The following is a 23,329-nucleotide window of genomic DNA, read 5'->3' as shown; positions in this document are numbered from 1 at the left end:
TTCCTCTCTTGGGATTCTCCAGAGACATTTTTCTTACTAAAGAAGTTGCCTCCCCTCTCAAATCCACTTGCACACACATTCTGAGAGATGTGCTCATTGCTGTTGAACCATTTTCACAATGTTTCCATGTGGTTCCATCATGTCTTGAGGTCCATCAATACCACAAGTAATTGGGTCAGTCATACTGCTCATGGGTGATGGATTTGCAAGGGCTGAGTAAATGTTGTGATTTCACTTGCACAGATCTGTCTTGCAAAATCTCATATGTGGATAGCTTGATTTGAGAGTGCTGGTCCAGTTGGCCCCCAGTCCTGGAGCTCACATTTCAGCCCTCAATCTGAACAAACCTTCCTCGGAGACATTTTAAAAATCACAAACTCTTTCAAGGTTGTGCAGGCAGAAAATAAACACTTTGTGGCTTGTACCCAGGTGGCAGTGGTTCAACCACTACCAAGGGGTCAAAATTCTCATAAGTCCTTTTCCTGATGGTGGTGCTGTGATTCATCACTTTTTGACATGTCAGTGACCTCTGAGCAGCCAGTTACACTAAATCAGCATATGCAGTGGGTGTCTCCCATCTTGTCCTGACTCTTTCACAATGTACAACCATACAGACTGTCCAGATCACTAGGCACACTGCACCCATTGTGGAAAGGATTGACATCTCCAAAATGTTTGCCACTAAGCATCAGGACAGTCAAACCCCACTCCATACTTGCAGAGAGACATTGCATGAACTCCAGACCATTGTTCTCCAGGGCAATCCTCCTACCACAAGTTGTTTATTGATCTAATTTTTGCACATCAGGACATTTGTTTCCAAGCAGGCACAGGAGCAATGGTTTCCCTGGTGAACCTCCCAACATATGCTTGTCTGTGCTACCCAGCATTGGACCGACCTCTGCAAGTTGGTTGCATATTGTGACAGCTCAATTCCTCTCAGAGGTCAGTTCACAAATACAGCAGTGTACAAGAAAGTTACATGGCCAATAAAGCTGTTTGTTGTCAATAGGCACTTGTCTGGCAACATTTTTGGTGTAGATTTTTTCTCACTGTTTTGGTTCTCCATCATGGATGAAGTTCAGTTCAGGAATTTAATGACTTTGTGTATCTTTCATGTCTCTGTTCAAACTTGGCCAGGGGTGTGCCACCGATTTTAAGGTGCATATTTCTCTACACCCTGATGCAGTGCCCCATTTCTTTTTGGCACATTCACTTCCAGCCTCTGTACAGACAGCAGTTAAGCTTGAACTTGATTGCTTTTATGAAGCAGGGGTAATTGAACATGTCCAAACTACTGCTTGGGCTGTGCCCCTAGTGGAGGTTAAGAAACAAAATGGCTCCCTCTGGCGCTATTTGGAGATTTTGGGTCAACAGCTAGTTCCAGACACATGAGGAAACCTACCCCATACCATATCCACAGGATCTTCTTACAAAACTTGTTAGCAGTGAATATTTTTCTGAGATAAACCTTGCCAATGCTTAATTACAGACCTCCACATGAGGAATTGCAATGCATTATGGTCATCAATACACCCTTTGGCTTGTACAAACACAATCTTTTGCCCTTTGGGATCACTTCCACTCTGGCAATCTTCCAGAGATCACTAGGGCAGTTAACCATGTCCATTTCCTCTTGTACCAATTACCTAGGTGACATAATAGTTACAGGTTCCATGTGCCAAGACCACCAGCATAACCTCTGCACCCTCTTTACTATGTTGCATGATGCCATATGCAAGTGCTGCCTACAAAAATGTCAGTTCCTTCAGGAGCAAGTGGAATACTTTGGACACTTACTCAACAAAGATGAGACTCACTCCACTGATCACAACATCTCAGCTATTGACCCTCTCCTATGTCCTCAGAAGCTAAAGAAACTGAAGGCATTTTTGGGTAAAGTGAAGTTCCTTTCACAAACAGCAAACATTATGCACCCACTTAACCAGTTGCAGAAGAAGGGCATTAATTTCCAGTTGTGGGCTGTCTGTGAACATGCTTTCACCCAGCTGAAGGACATGTTACTCTTGGCACTCTGCCTTATGTCCTTTCCTCCATCACATCAACTCGTTTTTGCTACTGCCATTTCCCCTATGGCATTAGTGAAGTGCTTGTGTTCCACAACAATGATGGTACTAAGAAACTCATCACCAGTGCATCAAATACCCTGACACATGCTCAAAGAAACTACTTGCAGATCGAGAAAGAGGCTTTGGCAATCATCGTTACCATTAAGAAATTCCATGTGTACCTCTTTGCGACTGGGTTTACCCTCATTGCTGACTAAAAATCACTGGTAGCACTCTTTGGACCATACTCTCAGCTTCTAGAGTGAATGACTCAAAGGCTCCAGCATTCGACTCTTTTCCTTAGTTCTTACAGTTACACCATTAAGTAGAATCCTACCACACAACATGCAAATGTGGATGCGCTCCCTTGTCAACCCTCAGGACAAGACCTGGCATTTGACCAACAGGAGGTATCTTGTTTCAACATTGACATAGAATGAAAACATGCCTTGGAAGGTGTTAAATGGCTTGCCCATTTATTTTTTCAAATCTACTGATTCAGAACTCCAGGCCTGGGACCACCTTGCTCATCATTTGTCTGTTGTCTCTGACGTTCTTCTGCTGAATGCAGATGCAGATTCCCACCATGTTGTCATTCTGACTACCTTATATCCTCATATCTTGGAACTCTCCTATTGTGAGCCTTGTGTTATGTTACAGATGAAAGTTCTTGCCAGACAACATGCCTACTGGTCAGGTCTGAACAAAGAGATGAAGGCCATGTAGGGCAGCTGTTCTGCATGCACCCACCATCAGGCTGCTTCTCCTTAGTCATTCACCCCCTGGTCCACTCCATATCATTCCTGCAACTGCAGTCATCTGGAGTGGATTGGTCCCTTTCTGGGCTCCATATGGCTCATTGTTGTAGACTCTTATTCCAGCTACCCCATGTGGTTAGCATGGCATCTGCCACTACAACCACCACACTCAATGCACTTACCCAGATTCTCATCATCGAAGGGCTTCCCTACACCCCCCTGTCTGACAACCGGCCCCAGTTCATGGCAACAGCCTTTGAACAGTTCTGCAATACCAGTGGAATTAAAATCTGTTTAGCCAACTGTTTGACCCATCCTCCAATGGTGAAGTGGATCAGATGGTATGTAAATAATAACTACAAGTGTTGAAAGCAATGGGCAAATCCTCCTCCACATCAGTGCTCATGATGTTCCTGAGCACCTACAGGACCACCCCTGTCCATAACCACAACCCGGCAGAGCTCCTTCATGGGCAACAGCCATGTACTCTCCTCCACTTCCTGGCATAACAGACCTCAGAACCTGTATCCACCACGTTGGATGATGCCCATCAGGTTCAATCATCTGCACGTGTTCCTATGGAGAAAAACCTTCATCGATGCTGGCTACAGTGATGAGCAGCCATTGATGGTACCTTGTGCTGGTTGATACTCCATGGGGTTTGGAGTGTCGATACACCAACCAACTCCGTCACCACCTACTGACTGCGCCACCATCAGTGGGTCACTCAGACTGAGAATGGCCCCCTTGCAAACCCCCCAACTGCAGAGGTACAATTTGCACTCCAAGGGACCCCACTGATGGTTCGCATGGATATAGGTTTGGAGGTTGAGCACATACTGCAGCATTCTTAACCTCAATAGTCATCTCCCACATCGCCAGTCTCCAGTGCATTGTCTGGCATCCCATGTTCCTTCTCCCAGCTGTCACGCTTCTCCACCGGGATGCCAATTGTGCTGCTGGTTCACCTTCTGAAATGTCATACAGGGTGCTTCAGGCCATATGCACCCATTTGGAAGAGGGGAATCTGGTATCCCAATCTGACAAGTTCAAAAGCTCACCAGAATGCCTGGAAGTAGATGACAGCTGCTAGGTGATGCTCCTAATCTTTGCAAGTGTTGCTATCACTGCTTCAGCAATAGACATAGACCAGGACTCATGTGCCAGCCTGTTGGCTCCTGCAGCTGTGCTATAAAGTTAGCAGCATGGGGGCTGGACCTCAGTCATGTTCCAACTGTGCTCTCATATCATCTCTTGTAAGCAATGTTGCTTGGTTTCAGATATTGCTAATATAGGCTCTTGATATGGTTTACACTCCAGATTTGTCATTCTGTCATGATTTCTTGTTGTTTGTCCACCACTGTTGTCTTTTGTGGTTTTCAGTGACTCACCATAAACACCTTCAGTCTGTTAGCCAGTGTCTCCCAGCCATGTCAGATTCTTGGTACTATACATACACTGCATCCCCAATCTACAAAATATCTTGCTTGATCATTATGCCACATCTACTACTAAAGCCTTGCTACATGCGTCATGTTCCTGATGGAGAGCCAGGTGCCATACACACCCTGTTTCAGTTCTGTATCAGACATATCCTGCCCTATCAGAATCTGGTCAGCTGGTGAAACAAGTCATACCTTACAACTTTCACACAGCCTTTTATGTGTACATAAGTACTAACCAGCTAGCCCATCTGAATGAATTGTTACTGCCAAAATGTGTGTAAGATCAGTAAAAGTTGATCACCCAATGGCAAAACACATTAATGACTTCCAGCTTCTCTGAAATTCATAAATGGGAGTAAGACTTACAACATATTTTTTATAGTCTCAATTGTCACTAAACCATACAGTAAACTGCATGTCCTTGACATATGTAACAACTATCATTTCTCCATGATTTTAGCCTTTACGGTACCAACATAGTAAGGCCATGTTGGCTTATGTTACAGGGCCAGATCAGCAAGGCATCCACACTGTTGCCCCTGCAGTCATTGAAAATGCTGTCATTCCTTTTCAGGAACCATATTTTAGTCTGGTCTCTCCTCAGATATTCTTCCAATGTGGTTGCACCTATGGTCCAATGATCCATATCATTGAAACTCCCAAACCAACCCATTGAGGAAAAGTTTCTAGTTCCATATCCATCCATGAACTGCCAACACTAATGCAATCATCATAATTAGTCAAGGGAAATTTGTATTCTTAAGTGATGTTATTCATTTGATTTTATAAAAAAAATTGTGATCTTTCTGCTTACTTTATTAGTTTTCCAATATCCTACAATCATGGGAGCTACCATATTTTACAGACTATGAGACACACTCTTTTCTTCGAAAAATTGTCTCCAAAATTCAGGTGTGTCTTATACTCGAAATTAATACAAAAATGTCCAGTGTTTGATGTAGGTTTAAAAATGGCAATATATTCCATACTGCAGGAAACCTACCTCTGTCTGGTAACATTGGATTCAACTGGCAGCAGCAGTGCACTAAAGCGATTAACATGAGTTGCAGGGATTCACGAGCTCACTAACACTGTCTCCCACCCACCCTGCCATCACAAATCCAAATTACTGCAGTCTACACAAGTGAACTTGAACTGAAGCTGATTTGTATTATTGGCAACAGTACAATATTTTTGTTAGTAGGTAGGTTTTTAAAGGCCAAAAAATAAATGGTATTCATATGATGTGACCTATAAATTGAAAGTAGTAGCATATGCAAAAGCATGGAAACAGAGCAGCTGAATGGCATTTCAGCCCTTCACCAACAGAAAAAAACCATTCATGATTAGTGGGCTAGTAAAGAAGAACTGAAAAAATGAAGAAGACTAAATGTGCAAATAGAGGGCTGGATTCAAAATGGCCAGAGCTTGAAGATGGTGATTTTAAGAGATTTTAAAGGTCAGTTTGGTTTCATAAACTACGAATTTTTTTTATTCTGACTTTGCAATCTAATAATAAAAATAGTAAAAATATTATTTTTTTTAACTGTTTAAAAATTAAGGTGCATCTTATAGCCCGTAGTGCCTTACAGTGCATAAAATATGGTATGTTTTCCCTGAAAATTTCTGTGCAATATGTTTGCATCATTACATTTTTCAGCCTCTGGCTATTCTGTGTCTACCAGTGTCCAACAACAAATACATTTGACATAATTGTATTTCTCTATGAAAAACCATCATAGTATTGTTAAATCCTTTTCTCCACTCCATGGCAGCCTCCAGTTTTCTTCCTCCAGTGATAATTCTATTACATCAATACTTCCTATGTTTTAGCTCTTCCCTCTAATTTTACTGTTATGACTGATATTACTGCTCCTAAAAATGTCAAGATGTGGTCTTGCTGTAAATTTTAAAGTTCAACCATAATGCCCACTTTATTTCCCATTGTCCTTAAGTAATTTGTATACTATAGAGAAAACAACTTTTCTACAAAAACTCAAATCTTTATTGATGTGTTTACAGTACCTTATTTCTCCTGCTCCTACAAATTACATGATAACATACAACAAAAAAAACCTCAGTTAATACTTCTACATATATTTTCAATGGGCAACATATTATATATATATATCTTTTTACTATTAGTGTTGTGACATAAAACAGTGTGTACTTTTATGCTAGTTGCTAGAGTAGCACTAATTTATCAATAAGATTTATCAGGGTGTTTATATACAAATCTTCCTCCAAGACCTTGGTAGCACACTGCAACTGGAAAGAGGAAATATACAAGCTTGTCATTATTGATGGGTAGTTAATGCAACATTCAGTAGCGGTTTGTGATAGCTGCTTTAGTCCTCCCAAATATATATTTCTAATATATTCTTACATCCCAAACTGTATTTCTCTCTCTCTCTCTCTCTCTCTCTCTCTCTCTCTCTCTCTCTCTCTCTCTCTGTGTGTGTGTGTGTGTGTGTGTGTGTGTGTGTGTGTGTGTGTGTGTGTGTGTGTGCGTGTGTGTGTCTTCCATAGGAAATGTCCAACATATCCTGGAAGTAGCTGCAGGAGTAAAAATAGTTTATAAGTAAATTTTCTCCTATTCCCATGAACAACAGGCTACAACACTTTAAAATGATCTTGGAATAAGCTACAAAGTTAAATATTTTGTAAACCTCATTCATTTAAGTTTTTTCCAGTCTGTAGACAGATAGCTCTATGGGAAACTTGTACACCTGTCAAAAGGGAAACATAGGGAAACATATTAAACTTCCACAATATGTAATTTGAATATTATTTGGATAATAACTGCTGCATAAATTTTATAAAATTAATGTAAATTTTATTTTCTTATAGGTTCAGTGACTAGTGCTGGCTGTACTGGTGTATGCCACTCAGAGACGGTGTACCTAACTCTTCAGTCTGATTTGCATGGTTATGGAATAGCTGTACAAGGAACTTCTGCAGGGGAGGTTGTTGTCTCTGGTATTGATAAAGATAGTCCTGCTGACAGGTAAGCTGCTAAAAGGCTGATAAGAGGAATATTCTATCAACCTCATTTGCAAATAATTTTTTGTATTATAAATTACAGCATGTAAATTACCATCTGTTCTTCACAAAAATCCATTAGCTTAAATTAGCTGTTACAGCCTTTGATTGTACAAATTGAAACTGAAAATATCAGACACTGCTGGAGCACATTACAGATAAAATCAGGAAAAGGGTACAATATTGATGAAAAGTAAAAAGCATAGGGATTTAAAGATGTTTAACAAGGGTTTTTGTGGCCTGCATTACAAATGTAGCATCTGTAGCTTCATAATGTTATTAACACTGGTAAAAATATTCATGTTTAATGTGTCATTGTCTTGACACCAGATGATAGTAAGAATACCTAAGGAGTGAGCACTCAGATTCACAGGCCATGATTTTTGTCATCAATCTACATGTGATCATGGTATGGAGTAGGGTTTGCCTGTGAGTGTTCTGCAGATTTGCAATGACATTACTTCCTTATTACAGACAGATCCTACACTGAAGCACCAAAGAAACTGGTACAGGCATGCGTATTCAATTACAGAGATATGTAAACAGGTAAAACACGGTGCTGTGGTCAGCAATGTCTATAAAAGACAACAAGTGTGTGGTGCAGTTGTTAGATTCGTTACTGCTGTTGCAATGGCAGATTATCAAGATTTAATGAGTTTGAACATGGTTTCATAGTCGGCACACAAGCAATGGGACACAGCATCTTCAAGGTAGAGATGAAGTGGGGATTTTCCTGTATGATCATTTCATGAGTGTAGTGTGAATATCAGGAATCTGGTAAAACATCAAGTCTCCAACATTGCTGTGGCTGGAAATAGATCCTGCAAGAACAGGACCAACGATGACTGAAGAGAATCATTCAATGTGGCAGAACTGCAACCCTTTTGCAAATTGCTGCAGATTTCAATGCTGGGTCATCAGCAGGTGTCAGCTTGTGAACCATTCAATGAAACATCATTTACATGGGCTTTTGGAGCTGAAGGCCCACCTGTGTACCCTTGATGACTGCACGACACACAGCTTTATGCCTTGTCTGGGCCCATCAACACTGACATTGAATTGTTGATGACTGGAAACATGTTGCCTGCTCGGATGAGTCTTGTTTCAAATTGTATCAAGCAGATGGACATGTACAGTTGTGAAGACAACCTTATGAATCCATGAACCCTACATGTCAACAGGGGACTGTTCAAGCCAGTAGAGGTGCTGTAATGGTGTGAGGCATGTGCATTTGGAGTGATATGTGATCCCAATATGTCTAGATATGCCTCTGACAGATGACATGAACATAAGCATCCTGTCTGATCACCTGCATCCATTCATGTCAATTGTGCATTCCAACAGCCTTGGGCAATTCCAGCTGAACAATGTGACACCCCACACATCCAGAATTGCTACAGAGTGGATCCAGGAACACTCTTCTGAGTTTAAACACTTCCACTGGCCACCAAACTTTCCAGACATGAACATTACTGAGCATATCTGGGATGCCTTGCAATATGCCATTTAGAAGCGATCTTCACCCTCTCATACTTGTACAGATTTTTGACAGCTCTGCTGGATTCATGTTGTCAATTCCCTCCAGCACTACTTCAGACATTAGTTGAGTCCATGCCATGTTGTGTTGTGGCATTTCCGCATGCTCTCAGGGACCCTTCATTGGTATGATGGTCATTCCTCCCTTTGTGGAATTGTGACTGAAAGTTCATAAAAATATATCACCTCAGAAAAAAAATTGTTTTAATTAATTCCACTGCATCTTATGTATCATACGCATTACACTCTCTTCCCTACCTCATCATAATACACAAGAGCTGCCCTTGTTTGAACTTTTTTGATGTCCATCAAACCTGGTAAAGATTAAATATTGTTCTGTAATACTCCAGATGAGAACAGACAAGTGTAGTGTAGGTAGTTTCTTCAATAAATTTGTTACATCTTCTAAATGTTCTGCCAATAAAACAAAGAATTTGTATTGCCTTTCATGCAATGTTTTCTATATGATGTTTCCAATTTTTAGTTGTTCCCAATTACAGTCACCAAGTATTTAGTTGCATTGACACTCTTTAAATTTGCATGATTTATATGTTGCCAAAATTTAAATGATTTTTAGTAATCATGTGGATGACCTCACACTTTTAATAGTACAGGGCCAATAGTCACTTTTTGCACCATGGAGATAACATGTCTAAATCATTTTGCGATTGGTTTTGATCTTCTGATGGCTTAACTAGGTGGTAAACAGCAGCATCATCAGCAAAACAGTTTAAGAGGTGTGCTCAGATTGTTTTCTAAATTAATTATATAGATTAAGAACATCAGACAGCCCATAATACTTCTGTGGGAAACCCCAGATACCACATCTGTTTTACTCGATGACTTTCTGTCAGTTAAAACAAACTGTGACTTTTGTGACAGGAAGTCACAGATCCAATCGCTCAACTGAGGTGATACTCTACATGTGGACAATTTGATTAGAAACTGCTTGTGAGGAATGGTGTCAGAAGCCTTTTAGAAATCTATAAATGGGATAAACTTGAGATCCCTGTCAATAGCAGTCTTCACTTAATGTGAATCAAAACCCAGCTGAAAAAAAATCTGAACTTGTGCTCATTATGTGTCAGTAAATGGTTTTCTTTAAAGTAATTCATAATGTCGGAACATAGTATATGCTCCAAATTCCGACTGCATATTGACATAAATGACAGAAGATTACTTCTATTTCCTTTTTTGTGTATTGGTGTGACTTGCACAACTTTCTAGTCCTTAAGTATGGATCTTTATCGACTGAGTAGTTGTATATGATTGCTAAAAACAGAGCTATTTTATCAGCATGCTCTGAAAGGAACATAACTGGTATAGAATCTGGACTTTGCTATACAGAGAGTATCTACATATAGATCACTTTTGTTGTCAGCTCCTCTTGATCTGAATTCTGGAATATTTACAGTATCTTCTTTAGTGAAAGAATGTTAGGAAACCATGTATTGTAACTCTGTTTCAGTGGTTCTGTCATCATGGAGTGAAGGTGTTGATTGTGTCTTGGCACTGCTATACTTTACTTACAATAAGAATTTCTGTGGATTCTCTGCCAGAGTTCAGAGTTTAGTCATGGAAACTAGTAAAAGTATCTTACATTCAAGTCTGATCTAAGTTTCATGCTTCTGTGAAACATTGCCAACCTCGCAGGTTTTGTATACATTTAAATCTGGCATGATTTTTCCATTGCTTCTGCAACAATGCCCTGATGTTTGTTGTGTACCATGGGGTATCTGCTTCATCTCTTGCTAATTTACTTCACGAAACTCTTAGTTACCACCAACACTACAAGTTTAAGCATTACCTGGTCACCACTTACATAGATAATTTGGAAGGAATGGAGACTCTGTTTTAGGAAGGTGTCAAGCAAAATTGTATCTGCTTTTTTAAACAAATCTATTTTGCATTTATTTTTGGCCGATTTGGGTGTTATGGTACTGAGTCTCACTGCAGTGAGCTTATGTTATGGCTTTGTATGGGCTCCTGAACTAATTGCTCAAAAACGTTTTTGGAGTAAGCTTTTAGTACAACTTTGGTTAAGTTTATTGCCTATCACTTTAAACATACAGTGACGAAAAAAAAATCACAACAGCAAGAAGGAGTTGTGCAAAATAAACAAAAGTTAGTAGGCACGTTTCTACACCTGAAAGATGATGTTTATTCCAATTTCACACTAGTGGTGGTAGTAGCAATACTATGAAAATGTAAATGAGATTTGCTTTAAATACATGCAGTAAGGGTTGTGAGATTAGTTACTTTTGAAACTGGGCATACCTGTATACCTGTATGAGTCAGATATCAATTCAAAATGAGATGGAAATATTTCTTGAACCTTTCAAGTATATCATCATTCAGCTGATTTGCGTGGTCGATAAGAGGAAGCAGTTATTAACTTATTCTGGTTGTTGACTATAATCTCTACCCATATTCACAGCAAATATCTAGTTCAGTTTCACTACAAGATAAACCACTTTCAACAGCAACAAGCACATCACCATGAGCTTAATTCAATCTATCCTTTCTGAACACCATTAGGTCCTTGGTAAGAACTTTAGCTGAACTTATCTCTGACTTTAGTCAGCTTTCAGTGCCTATAACAATTTCTGCTTGAGTACTTTCTATGAGTGCTTGGAGCTCTGGTTCTTTCTCAGCACAGCTGTGACAATTTACAAATATAACACCAGTGTTTCGTAGGTCTAAGCTCATCCTGTGTTTGACCTACAAGCTTTGAGACTGAACCCCTATTTCTACTTTTCTGAGACCCTATAACATAAAAAGCTGCCCAGTTCACTTCATACAGCCCCCACTACACATGTAGGTGCCTCTGTATGTAATGGGCCCCTGATCTATTAAGCAGATTCTCTTCACCATATGGAACATATCACAGAATCTGCAGCCTATATGGTCATAGAATTGTTTGAGCCTCTGATTCAGAACCTCCAATTAGCCCTGTAACAAACATCCACACTGAGTCCTGTCAATGATACTCTCTTTCATTTTGCAGGCAAGACTTGCTGTCTTTATCACTTTAGATAGCTGCTGGAAACCAGAGAGAATCTCTTCCAGCTCAAAGTAACACACATAATTTGTACTGACATGAACCACTATCTTCAGCTGGCTGCACCCTGTGCTGTTTGTGGCACCTGGAAGGACCTATTCCACATCTGGGATGGCTGCCCTTAACATTCACACACAGAGCACCCACTGGATTTCTTCTCTTCTTCAGCAGCCATGTCTCTAAGAGGCTTCAACACACATTTAACATAGGAACTTCCAGCTGCCAGTAATGCCACCCCCTGCATGTGCTTGGACCTTAGAGGCTGAGAATTTTCCTCTGAAACCATGGTTTCAACTGTCTCAGGATCTTCATCAGCCACAGATAGAGCCTGAAACCTTTTTGTTAGACAGACTGGGGAGGCCTATTGATTGGTTCCGCAAAAAGCCTTTTGTTGCCTGCCACACCTAGAAACAACCTCCCACTTGGCCACAGGTGCAGTTCAACCACAATGTCGGCAGTAAATAGGCAGACCACAGCAGTGTACTGATTGGGGAGCACATGGACATCCCTTTGATCCCCACCTCCAGTTTCCCACAGTGATGTGATGCCAACTGGCAACAGCCACAAGCTGCATGACTGAAGTCAGCACTGTCTGGAGCTGTGAGCAAAGGTATTCCAACTCACCTGATATTCAAACACAGCATTTGCATTTCCTAACCATAACAAAGACTGTGGAAATCTGTGGTGCTAGAAAAGAGGTGAGTGGCTTACTGAGCTGTCTACAATGGTCACCAGCCCACTGGCCTGTTCAAAACAAAATACAGTGACAGTGCAGGTGGCATAAATATACACTACACAGCTACTAAAATACAAGACTACACATGGTAAGAAATAGCCATACAAGAAATTTAAGATTAAAGTACAAAAGCACACAGGCAAACTTAAATAAGTAACTCACTTCTACTTAGAAGCTTGTAATGTAACAGACAAACAAGTGATCCACACTCCTGGTGCTGCTTGAATAGAGGTCAGGACCTGACTTCAGTTCAACTAACTTTTACTCAGAAACATTTAGTAATATAGTTTTAATTACAGTTAAAGGGTTATGAACTTCTTTAAGCTATATTTCATTTGTTATATTATCAACATAGTTACAAACTGCAGTCAGTGTAATTAATGCAGAAGTGTTGTCCTTGCACTAAAAACAATAAAACTAACATATACACTACTGGAAAAAATTAGTACAATTCGAAAGCTGACATCAATTTTTATCCAACGATGGCATATGCCATGTGGGAGTAGTAGATGTACTAATAATGGTTTCAGCATCATCTGCCAGTATACGGCATAGTGGCATAGCTATCAGAGCACCATGTGTGTCTACCCTTTAATAGGGAATGCTCACAGCCAGAAGGCTCAGTGTGGTGTAAACACGTGAAGCAAGCAATCAGACAATCCTGCTGCTGGATGCATTTGCGCTTCCTACAGCCAACTGAGAGAGTTTGAAAGGGGTCAATTTGTGGCCTTCTGAGTAACGGGATGGTCCTTTCAGAGAATTACCACACAAGTTGGAAATGATGCACCAGTTGTGCAACGATGCTGGCATCAGCAGTCACATTAATATTCTCACACCTGTAGACAAGTTTCTGGACACCCACGCAGCGCAGACACCTGCCAGGGTCATTATATTGCAAGGGTAGCTGTGGCAGATTGTACAGCTACCACTGTACAGATAAGAGGGCTTGTGAACCAAAATGTGCCAACACAAACTGTTGTGAACCAGTTATTAGGAGTGGGACAATGGGCATGCACACCTCTAGCCTGTCTTCCACTCACAGCACAGTGTTGACCTGCACAGCTCAACTAGTGCCATCAGATGATCTCTTGGAGGATGATCTGTGGTCTGTGGTCTTCATCAGTGAAAGTAGATTCTGCCTACATGCAAGTGATGATTGTTTCTGCATATGATGTAGACCTGGTGAGCACTGACTCATAGAGAGCAATCGTCCAAGGCACACTGGCACCCTCCAGGCTTAACTGTCTGGGGTACGAGAAGCTAAAACTCTTCTTCACCTTTGTTGTTTCTGAGGGGGATGCTAACCAGCACTCAGAACCTGCAGAAAGTTGTTAGACCTGTTCTTTTGCCATTCTTGCAACAGGAAGGTGATGTGTTGTTCCAACAGGATAATGCACACTGACACACTGCCTGTGAAACTCAATGTGGTCTGCAAGACATGCAGCAACACCCCTGGCCATCATTATCCCTGGACTTGTCTCCAGTTGAGCATGTGTGGGATATGATGGAACAAGAAATGACTTGTGTGACTCATCAACCAACAAGTCTTACAGAACTACATGAATGTGACAAGCAGTTATGGCATAACATAACCCAGGACAGTATTCACCATCTGTACAATCAACTAGATGCCAGCATCAGTGCCTGTATTGCCAACCCCGGAGGTCACATCACGTACTAATATGAGCGTTTTGGCATTGGTAGATACCTGGTACCTCAGAACAACTTGTGCTATTGATTTGTAATCATTTCATGTTCTCTGTGCACACTGTTACAATCTTAAGTGAATTGTAGCATCTAAAAGGGTGTACTACTATTTTTTCTGGCTGTGTAAGTGATGGTGAGGAGAAAAGGTGTAAAATGTGAGACAAATACTTCTAATAGGTACTGTAATTGATATCATATTTACCATCTACTGAAATTACAACTGTGTAAAATTCTTTGCCAACAGACTTCAGTATGTAGTCAAACTCTTTGCCTGTGAATGTAATCATATCATCATCATCATCATCATCATCATCATCACTATTATTTGTTGCTCAGTTTTGTTCAATTACAGGCTTCATTAGTACATTGGATAAGGTAGAAATCAGTATGAAAGGGAAAACAATGAAAGCATCTAATCTAGTTTCAAATACATAAAGAAACTTGCTGACAACAAAACTTCCCCTGTTATATGACTACTGTGTTTTATAATTATCATTCATAGTATACAATGTAAGATTATATAAATTCATGAGCCTTCAGTGGAGTGCAGAAGTCTAAAATTATGCCTATTTAATCTCATGATACCAAAAAAGAAGGTATGCAAAGTAAGAGTTGGTGATCATATGACTCACATACTGGAAAAAATTAGTGAACTGTGATGTTAAGTTACAGTAAACATACAGATGATCATGCACTGGACCACGGGACCACCAGATTCATTTCTCTGACAGTGTTGTTTTAGTAAGATCCAATCATTACTGTGCAAGAATATACAGGGAGACCATAGAAATGCAAAAGCACAAAAACAACTTTAAAAGAAAAGAAGAATGACTGAAATTAGACAAGTTGTGGGCTTTAGTGCTAAATAAAACAACAGTGCCAACTCTTTTCCACTGCAAGCACCATAATGTAAAGGGTGTTCATTTTAACTGAAGACATTGAAATATCTCAGGAACTACACATCGGATGAAAAAAAAGTTATAATTCAAATTTGTTTGTCTCGGAGGAGGACATGCAATAATGCCACACTCGACCCGTCATTCCACCCTGTGTGTGGGTGGTGAGGGCACAATTTTGAAATCTTAAACTCCATTTTTTATTGCAGATTTCGATTCTAGGGCAAAATATATGTACTTTTGTTTGAAGCATTTTCTTTGTTTTGACACAGATGGTGCTGTAATAGAAATGGGTACACAATCATAATTTTCAACATGCTACTCAATGGCCTTGCAATATCCTGTGGCATGTGGGACCCCACCTCCATGCTGTGAGGGTAAGACAGGCCAGTATTCTATACCTTCTAATTGGAAACTCAATTTGCAGTGTTGTATTCCTCCAGTATATCAAACAGGGGACTACTTGAAGTGTCACTGTGGCCATGGCTCATGGAAAATGCTGCTCTACTTTTCCAGTTAGAGTAAGTGTTTGAACATAGTACCAACAATTTCAATACACTTAGTGATCTGCTTTTCAAATGACCATACACAGGACAGAAGCATATCTGCAGGAATGTCAGCAAAGGCATTTCTGGTGCATTCAACCATGTCTTCATGGCCTGTTGGCAATTGCTGCTAAACCTTATGTTTTAAATATCCTCACAGAAAGAAATCCGGCAAAGTCAGTTCAAATGAACATCCTGTGTGTTGGCATGACTCCTCAATGGGGCTGCAGTCTGATAACATTGCAAATTGACTGTTGCATGGATACATATAAAGAGTTCAGCTTGCTGAGCTTGTTTGAGGCTGTAACTGCTTTCTGAGTCTTTAAAGCCTCTGGTGGTGTCTCCAGAATGGGAAGACAAAATGTTAGCCAGAGAATTCTACTTTGGACCATGGCCTGATGCCCATAAAACAAATATCAACAATAACTTTTCCACTGAGTCACCAAACCACACATACACTGTATGAATCTGTAAACAAAAGGACTTTAATTAATATTATCCCACAATTCCCTCATTCATTTTTCTCTCTTGTTAATTTTCACATATGCGACATGCCATAGAATTTACATGATTTAGAGCCCTACTTTAGTAGAAGAAATTTCTTGTAGACCTGGAGTAAAGCAGCCTGTGGAACACTACTTCGAGCCATTCTCTGATTTCTTAGAAATACTTTCCTCTCAGATGCTGCTTGCAATGATGCTGTGTAGGAAATAGTCTATACTGACAATTTCTCTCTCTGAATTTTCATATCAGACAAAGGTCTTTGGTGAGGAGGAATGTGCTGAAATGGTTGGTTTAAATGGCTCTGAGCACTATGAGACTCAACATCTGAGCTCATAAGTCCCCTAGTACTTAGAACTACTTAAACCTAACTAACCTAAGGACAACACATGCATCCATGCCTGAGGCAGGATTTGAACCTGCAACTGTAGCGGTCAAGCAGTTCCAGGCTGAAGCGCCTAGAACCGCTTGGCCACACTGGCCAGTGCTGAAATGGTAATTGATAAAATCAAACTGGATCTTGAGCAAGTAATTGATTCTGTTTGAACAGTGAGATATGCTGTAAGATTAGACATGGAATTATAAAGCTTGGCCTATCCCTCCACTTGTTCAGCCATTTATAAAACATCAGATGAGCTTAAAATGTAGCCTATCATTTGATATAACAATGAATAGATTCAAGATGGCGGCTAGTGTGAAAATTCGTTGTGCGTGTCCGAGAAAAAGTGCGAATTTTGCCGTGAAAAAGAAAAATTGTGACAGTTGTAAGGATGAAATTACAAAGCTCAGCGAACGGGTGTCTAGTTTACAATTTATTATCAGTTCCTTGAAGATGGATATCAAGAAACTTAAAGAAGAAAAAAGTGAACGGAACATGAAAAACTCGCGCCATGAAAATACGAATATGTCGGAGAATTGGACGGAAGTGAAGTACAAAAGACGCAAACAGATAATACAAGATACAGAAAACGGCAAAAGAAACATAAATATAGTGAACGAAAATTACTTTCAAGCTCTTTCGACTACGGATTGTGAAAGTGAAGTTAACAGTGCGAGTGTACCATGTGGAAAACCAAACGACTTTGTGAATAACTGAGACAATATCGACATGTGTTAGCAAAAAAGACATAATAAATAGTGCCAAACAAGACTTCGCTTACTGCAAAGATAGGCAGAAAACAGGTAATCTCGGAACAGCAAGTACCGGTAAAATTGAACTGTATGCCGACAGCCAAGGACGAAATACAGCCGCTGAATTTCGGCGTACAAGTAGTCAGAATTTTAGTTTTAGCTGTACAATAAAACCAGGAGCAAAATTCAGTGCTGCTACGTCAATGAGTCAAGAAAAAATTTCCTCACTGAGCAAAAAGGACTTTTCCATCTTCCTGGCGGGATCAAATGATATAGCTAGGAACGAAAAAAACGATCTCTTAATCTCGCTAAAAAGAAAACTGTATGAGCTGAGAGGAACAAATGTTATTGTTTTTTCAGTGCCACACCGTTACGACTTGATAGAATGGTCCTGTGTAAATAAAGAAATTGAAACTGCAAATAAAGAGATGCAAAATATTTGCAAGCGGTTTGAAAATGTAACATTTGTGAACATCAGCAATTTAGGGAAAAGATTTCACACAACACATGGTTCTCATCTAAATGTACTTGGAAAAAACGTAGTAGTAACAAAAATTTTAGAACTTGTAAATAAAATCTCAAATGTGCAGTGTGAAAATAGAAAAGTCATACCTCTCATGGACAGGAAGTGTGTGTATCCTGTAGACTCCAATGTGAAATCTGCTGTCAGTGAAGCTACACCTCTCCAAGACAAATGTGAAATTTTATTAATGCAAGTGAACACTCCAAATGTTAATAATTCACAGAAAGGCACAGCAGTTATGGAACAACAAACACCAGAAATAAGTGAAACAGCAGCAGCACCATCATTATCAGCAGAAGCAGCAACAGCAGCAGAACCGACAACGACTGGAGCAGCAACACAGCAACGCTTAAGGAGGAGCCAAAGGAAAAATACATCTGTGTCATTCAGTGATAATTTTTTATGGTTTCAAGCCAAGAAGAAAATAAAAATGTGAAAAACCAACCTGTTAACTCACAGATAAGTCACAACAACATCCTATTTTTAAACATTCAGGGTCTTGAAAATAAAGTTGAAATTCTGGAGGAGTCATTGCCACAGAATAAGTATTCTTTCTTATGTCTATCAGAACATTGGCTTAAACCAGAACAAATACAATACTATGTACCAGAAGGTTATAAATATGGAAACAGTTTTTGCAGATCTCAGTACCGTAATGGTGGTACTGTTATCTATGTTTCAAATGAAATAGAGTGTAGAGAACTAGATCTTAGTTGGGCATGTGTAGAGAAACACTTTGAAACTACCGGAATCATATGTGATATAATGAAACTTATCATAGTATGTATCTACCATTCCCCTGACTCAGATGATAAAACTTTTTTAGATAATTTAGACAGTGTACTCTGCTACATAACGAAATGGAAACAGTATGTAACTGTAATTGGGGGAGACTTTAATTCAAGCTTTGATGTAACATGTAACAAACCCAGTGTAAATAAGTTACTGAATATGCTAAGGCAGCACAACTTCCATCATGTAAATTCAGAACCAACAAGACTACAAGCGTGCTTGGATAATGCTTTTGTCAACTGTGCACGTGATATGTACTCCACCAAGGTAAAGGAATTTGTTTTCTCAGACCACTCCATGTTAACAGTAGAGTTAAGACACTTTATAAAAGGGGATGAGAGCAAGGCTGCACAAAAGTTAACAAAATCTAATACCTTAATATTAACAAAACACAATCTCATAAAACTAACACACCAGCTGAGCATAACAAACTGGGACAAATTATTTCAAAACTGTGATTCCTGTGCCCAAACAGTTTATGAAACATTCCACAATTACTTAACAGGTATTTTAAAAGACCATCTTGTTCAAAAGAAATACCATAAAACAAGAAAGGGTAAATTTTGGTACACCAAAGAACTGGAGAATCTAAAAAATAAGCTACTGCTGTTGAAGCGCCTTGCCAAAGTAAACAATTCTAATGAAATTAAGGATCTCGAAAAAATCACTAAGAAACTGTATAAGAAAGAGTTGCAATTGGCGAAACTAAGATACAACACAAATTTCATAAAAAATAGTAGAAACCAATGCAAAACAGCCTGGTCAGTAATTAATACTGTTAAAGGTGAAGTCAGAAACTTTGACAAGACAGTCCCAATACCAGCAGATACATTCAATAAATATTTTGTAAGCTGTGCTGATGATATCAAAAAGCTAATCAGTAAACCCAATGTAACATGTATAGATTATCTGAAGAGAGCAAACCTAAATCATAATAGGGCCAGATCATCATTGAAACACTTCAAAGAGGTATGCCAACATGAAGTTCTTAAAATAGTCCAAGAAATGAAAAATTCATACAGTACAGATATTTTTAATATGTCAAACAATCTATTGAAAGAAATCATACATTACATTGCAGCACCATTAACATATTCCATAAACCTGTGTCTCATAGAAGGGTTTTTTCCTGATCCTCTCAAACTATCCAAGGTAACTCCAGTCTTTAAGAAGGGTGTCAAATCAGATCCTGCAAACTACAGACCAATTTCACTAATTCCAGTACTAGGAAAAGTCTTTGAAGGCATAATATATAAGCAGATGTATGAGTACCTAGAACTAAATGGTATGTTAAGTGCATCACAGTTTGGTTACAGAAAAGGAAGGTCAGCTATACATGCCATAGAGCTCTTAGTCAGAGACATTCTAGCAGCATTTGAGGACCATGCGCATGCACAGGTAACCTTATGTGATCTGAGCAAAGCTTTTGACTGTGTTGACCACTCACTTCTGCTCTCTAAACTTGAGGACTACGGAATATGTGATAAAAGTTTAAAACTCATCAAATCATACCTCAATAAAAGAAAGCAGGTGGTGAGTTCAGGAAGTCATCTGTCAAACATACTCGAGGTTCATCACGGTGTGCCACAGGGATCTAAATTGGGACCACTTCTTTTCCTGGTACACATAAATGACTTACCAGGAAATATAGATGTAAAGACATATATGTATGCAGATGACACAACTTTTCTATCTGTAAACCATGTACTTGATAACCTTGTAAGTGATATGAAATTGGCAAAAGAAAATGCAACATCATGGTTTAATGCCAATGGTCTGCTATTAAATGAGGAAAAGACCCAGAATATGTGGTTCAGTCTATCAAAGACTACAAAAATAGAAAAACAAAAGACAAAGTTTTTAGGTATCGTACTTGACAACAGTCTAACATGGAACTCTCATGTTGATCACATAGTGGTTAGGTTGTCAAGAGTTATATATTTGTTGAAGAGACTGATGTGTTGTGTGACATTTGAGTATGTAAGGACAGCGTACTTTGCCTTTTTTCAATCTGTTTTAAGGTATGGGTTAATACTCTGGGGAAACAGCAGAAAAATAAATGAAATTATGGTGATCCAAAAGAAAGCAATCAGAGTAATGGCTAAGGTAGATAATAGAACACATTGTAAACCATTGTTCATTAAATATAGAATTTTAACAGTAATTAATTTATATATTCTTGACAGTGTTAACTACATACTTGTTGAACTACCTAATTTAAGTGTAACAAATGAAAGGCATGGCTACTATACAAGAACGTGTACTTCTCTGCTGTTGCCACAAAATAGGTTAGCTAAAACTAACAATAGTCATAAGTATATGGCAATTAAAATATATAACAAATTGTCTAAAAATGGGTCAATCAAGCCTGACAAATTATTTAAAGACAATGTTCATAACTTCTTGTTAACTAATCCATTCTATTCATTAGAAGAATTTTTAGAAATGCCCAATATCAACTTAAATATGTAAAAATTTATTTTATAAAATTAATAGGTTAAGTGAACTGACGAAGTCTATTGCATGTAATAATGCTGAATGACTAATAAAGAATCTGAATCTGAATCTGAAGCTGAATGTCATAACAGGATCATATACTATCATTAACCACTTACAATCAAGATAACCTCCCATCTCAAAGGTCATAAGTGTAATGTGATGTTATATAATAAACAAAATCAAGAAGAAAGAGTGGCAAAGAGTTTCCAACTCTGTAATTTGCCTTATAAAATCTGCTGTTATGTAGAGACAATAATTATAGCTTCAGGCAAAGGTGATGGGAAGGGAATGCAAAATGATTGTGGTACAGCAGAAATGACATATCCAGGCTGTGCTGAGACATATTGACAACTAGGAAATAATTTTCATTGACAGTAACACTACCAGCAGAGTAAACTGTTTTGCCAACATTGACCAACTGAGAAGAGGGTTTGCTTGGACATCAGTCTTGTCACTACACTCACAATGCTTATGAGTGTTATGCAATAATATAGACATCAAGAAATCAGATATATTGCCTCAGGTTTGGATTATGTCCACAGTTTTGTTGCTTAAAGGGTTCGTGTAGTATCCAAATATAATAATAACTTATTAATGTAAATTTAATTTGAATGCTAAATTTTAACTCATTAAGTCAATGCTCTCAATATTCATTAGGGTTAGTCAGTTCCCAATTCAAAAAAAGAATCTCATTCTAAAAAACAAGCAGGATTTTTTTGTTAAAATGTATTTGTTGTCTAATATTTTTACTGCACTTTAGCATTGTGGAAGGCATTGGAATCATGAAATAATCTCTGCATATGACCACTACTGACAATATTGAAGTAGATAGACAGTGGATATAGGTGCTAAAATCCCAAGTATGCCTAAGGTACAACTTGAATGAACCTTCTCTTTGTTACTGTCTAGTTTACTAATGATAAGTGGGTACTAATATTGGATTTTAATTTTTGATGTATTTTATCAATTATTTTATTCTAAATTATTAAAAATTGAAAAACTTTCTTGCTATACAATGTTTATAGATGTGGATGCATCCAGATAGGTGACCGTTTGCTGTTTGTGAATGGGAGGATGGTTGACCAAGAACAGCTGCCTGCTGAAGCTGTTACTCAGATACTACAGGATGCGTGTGAAGGTTCTCTTCTGTCTCTGCAACTAGAATTTGATGTTGCAGATTCAGTTGTACCATCAAGTGGTGTTTTTTCAATAAAACTGGCAAAGAGAGGCAATGGACTGGGAATTACCATCACAGGTATGATGTATGTCAAGTGTTAAGCATAATTCTATATCAAGTCATAAAGAGTGTGAAGGAAATGTTAGTTAGTCAGTTAATTAATTAATTAGTTAATTATTCATCCACTCATCTTTCTACTGTTACATTAGAATTAAGTCACCCTGATACAACTATAAAGTGTAAAACTTAACAATAAAATAGAGTTAAAATTTGACAGTTTCCTTGTGCAAGCATCTAATTGTTCACAGATATATTTTCAAAGTGGTTTATGCATTATGTAAAATACTCCTGCATATAGATACATATTTATATTATATGATACTGGCTACAAGCTGAGTCAGTATTGCAGAAAATTAAACCTGGGGATGTGATCCAACAGCTACTTCACCCATTTTTTTTTTAAAAAAAGAAAAAGAAAAAAAGAAGAAGTCTGCTTACTGTTTTTAAAACATTCCTGTGTGAATCTTTGTTAAACTACTGAGTATGGCAGATTCCTTGCACTTAATTATATCATGGGAAAACAGATTTTTTGTCTCATGGCATACCTGCCCTGCAATTGACATTTATTTCTCTCTTTTGGGCCAGCCGCAGTGACCGAGCGGTTCTAGGCACTCCTGTCGGGAACTGCATGACTGCTACGGTCACAGGTTCGAATCCTGCCTTGGGCATGGATGTGTGTGATGTCCTTAGGTTAGTTAGGTATAAGTAGTTCTAAGTTCTAGGGGACTGATGACCTCAGATGTTAAGTCCCATAGTGCTCAGAGCCATTTGAACCATCTCTCTTTTAGTCAACACATATTGTACTGAATTATGGAAATTAGAAAATATGTGTGATTCAGTGTTTAGTATAA

At 38.8% G+C, this 23,329-nt stretch overlaps 1 protein-coding gene across 1 annotated transcript in view; it reads left to right on the top strand.

The window, feature by feature from the left end:
• The window catches only part of LOC126184530 (glutamate receptor-interacting protein 1), a 538,419-nt gene that overhangs the window by 367,671 nt on the left and 147,419 nt on the right, over positions 1–23,329 (top strand). The window contains exons 8-9 of the mRNA XM_049926935.1: positions 7,123–7,279; positions 22,267–22,496. Of these exons, the coding sequence (XP_049782892.1) occupies positions 7,123–7,279; positions 22,267–22,496 (387 nt within the window). The remainder of the gene's footprint in view (positions 1–7,122; positions 7,280–22,266; positions 22,497–23,329) is intronic.

The sequence above is a fragment of the Schistocerca cancellata genome, chromosome 4 (assembly GCF_023864275.1).
Source record: "Schistocerca cancellata isolate TAMUIC-IGC-003103 chromosome 4, iqSchCanc2.1, whole genome shotgun sequence".
NCBI lineage: Eukaryota > Metazoa > Arthropoda > Insecta > Orthoptera > Acrididae > Schistocerca > Schistocerca cancellata.
Note: the sequence above shows the minus strand (reverse complement) of the source record. Positions and strands in the feature narration are given on the sequence as shown.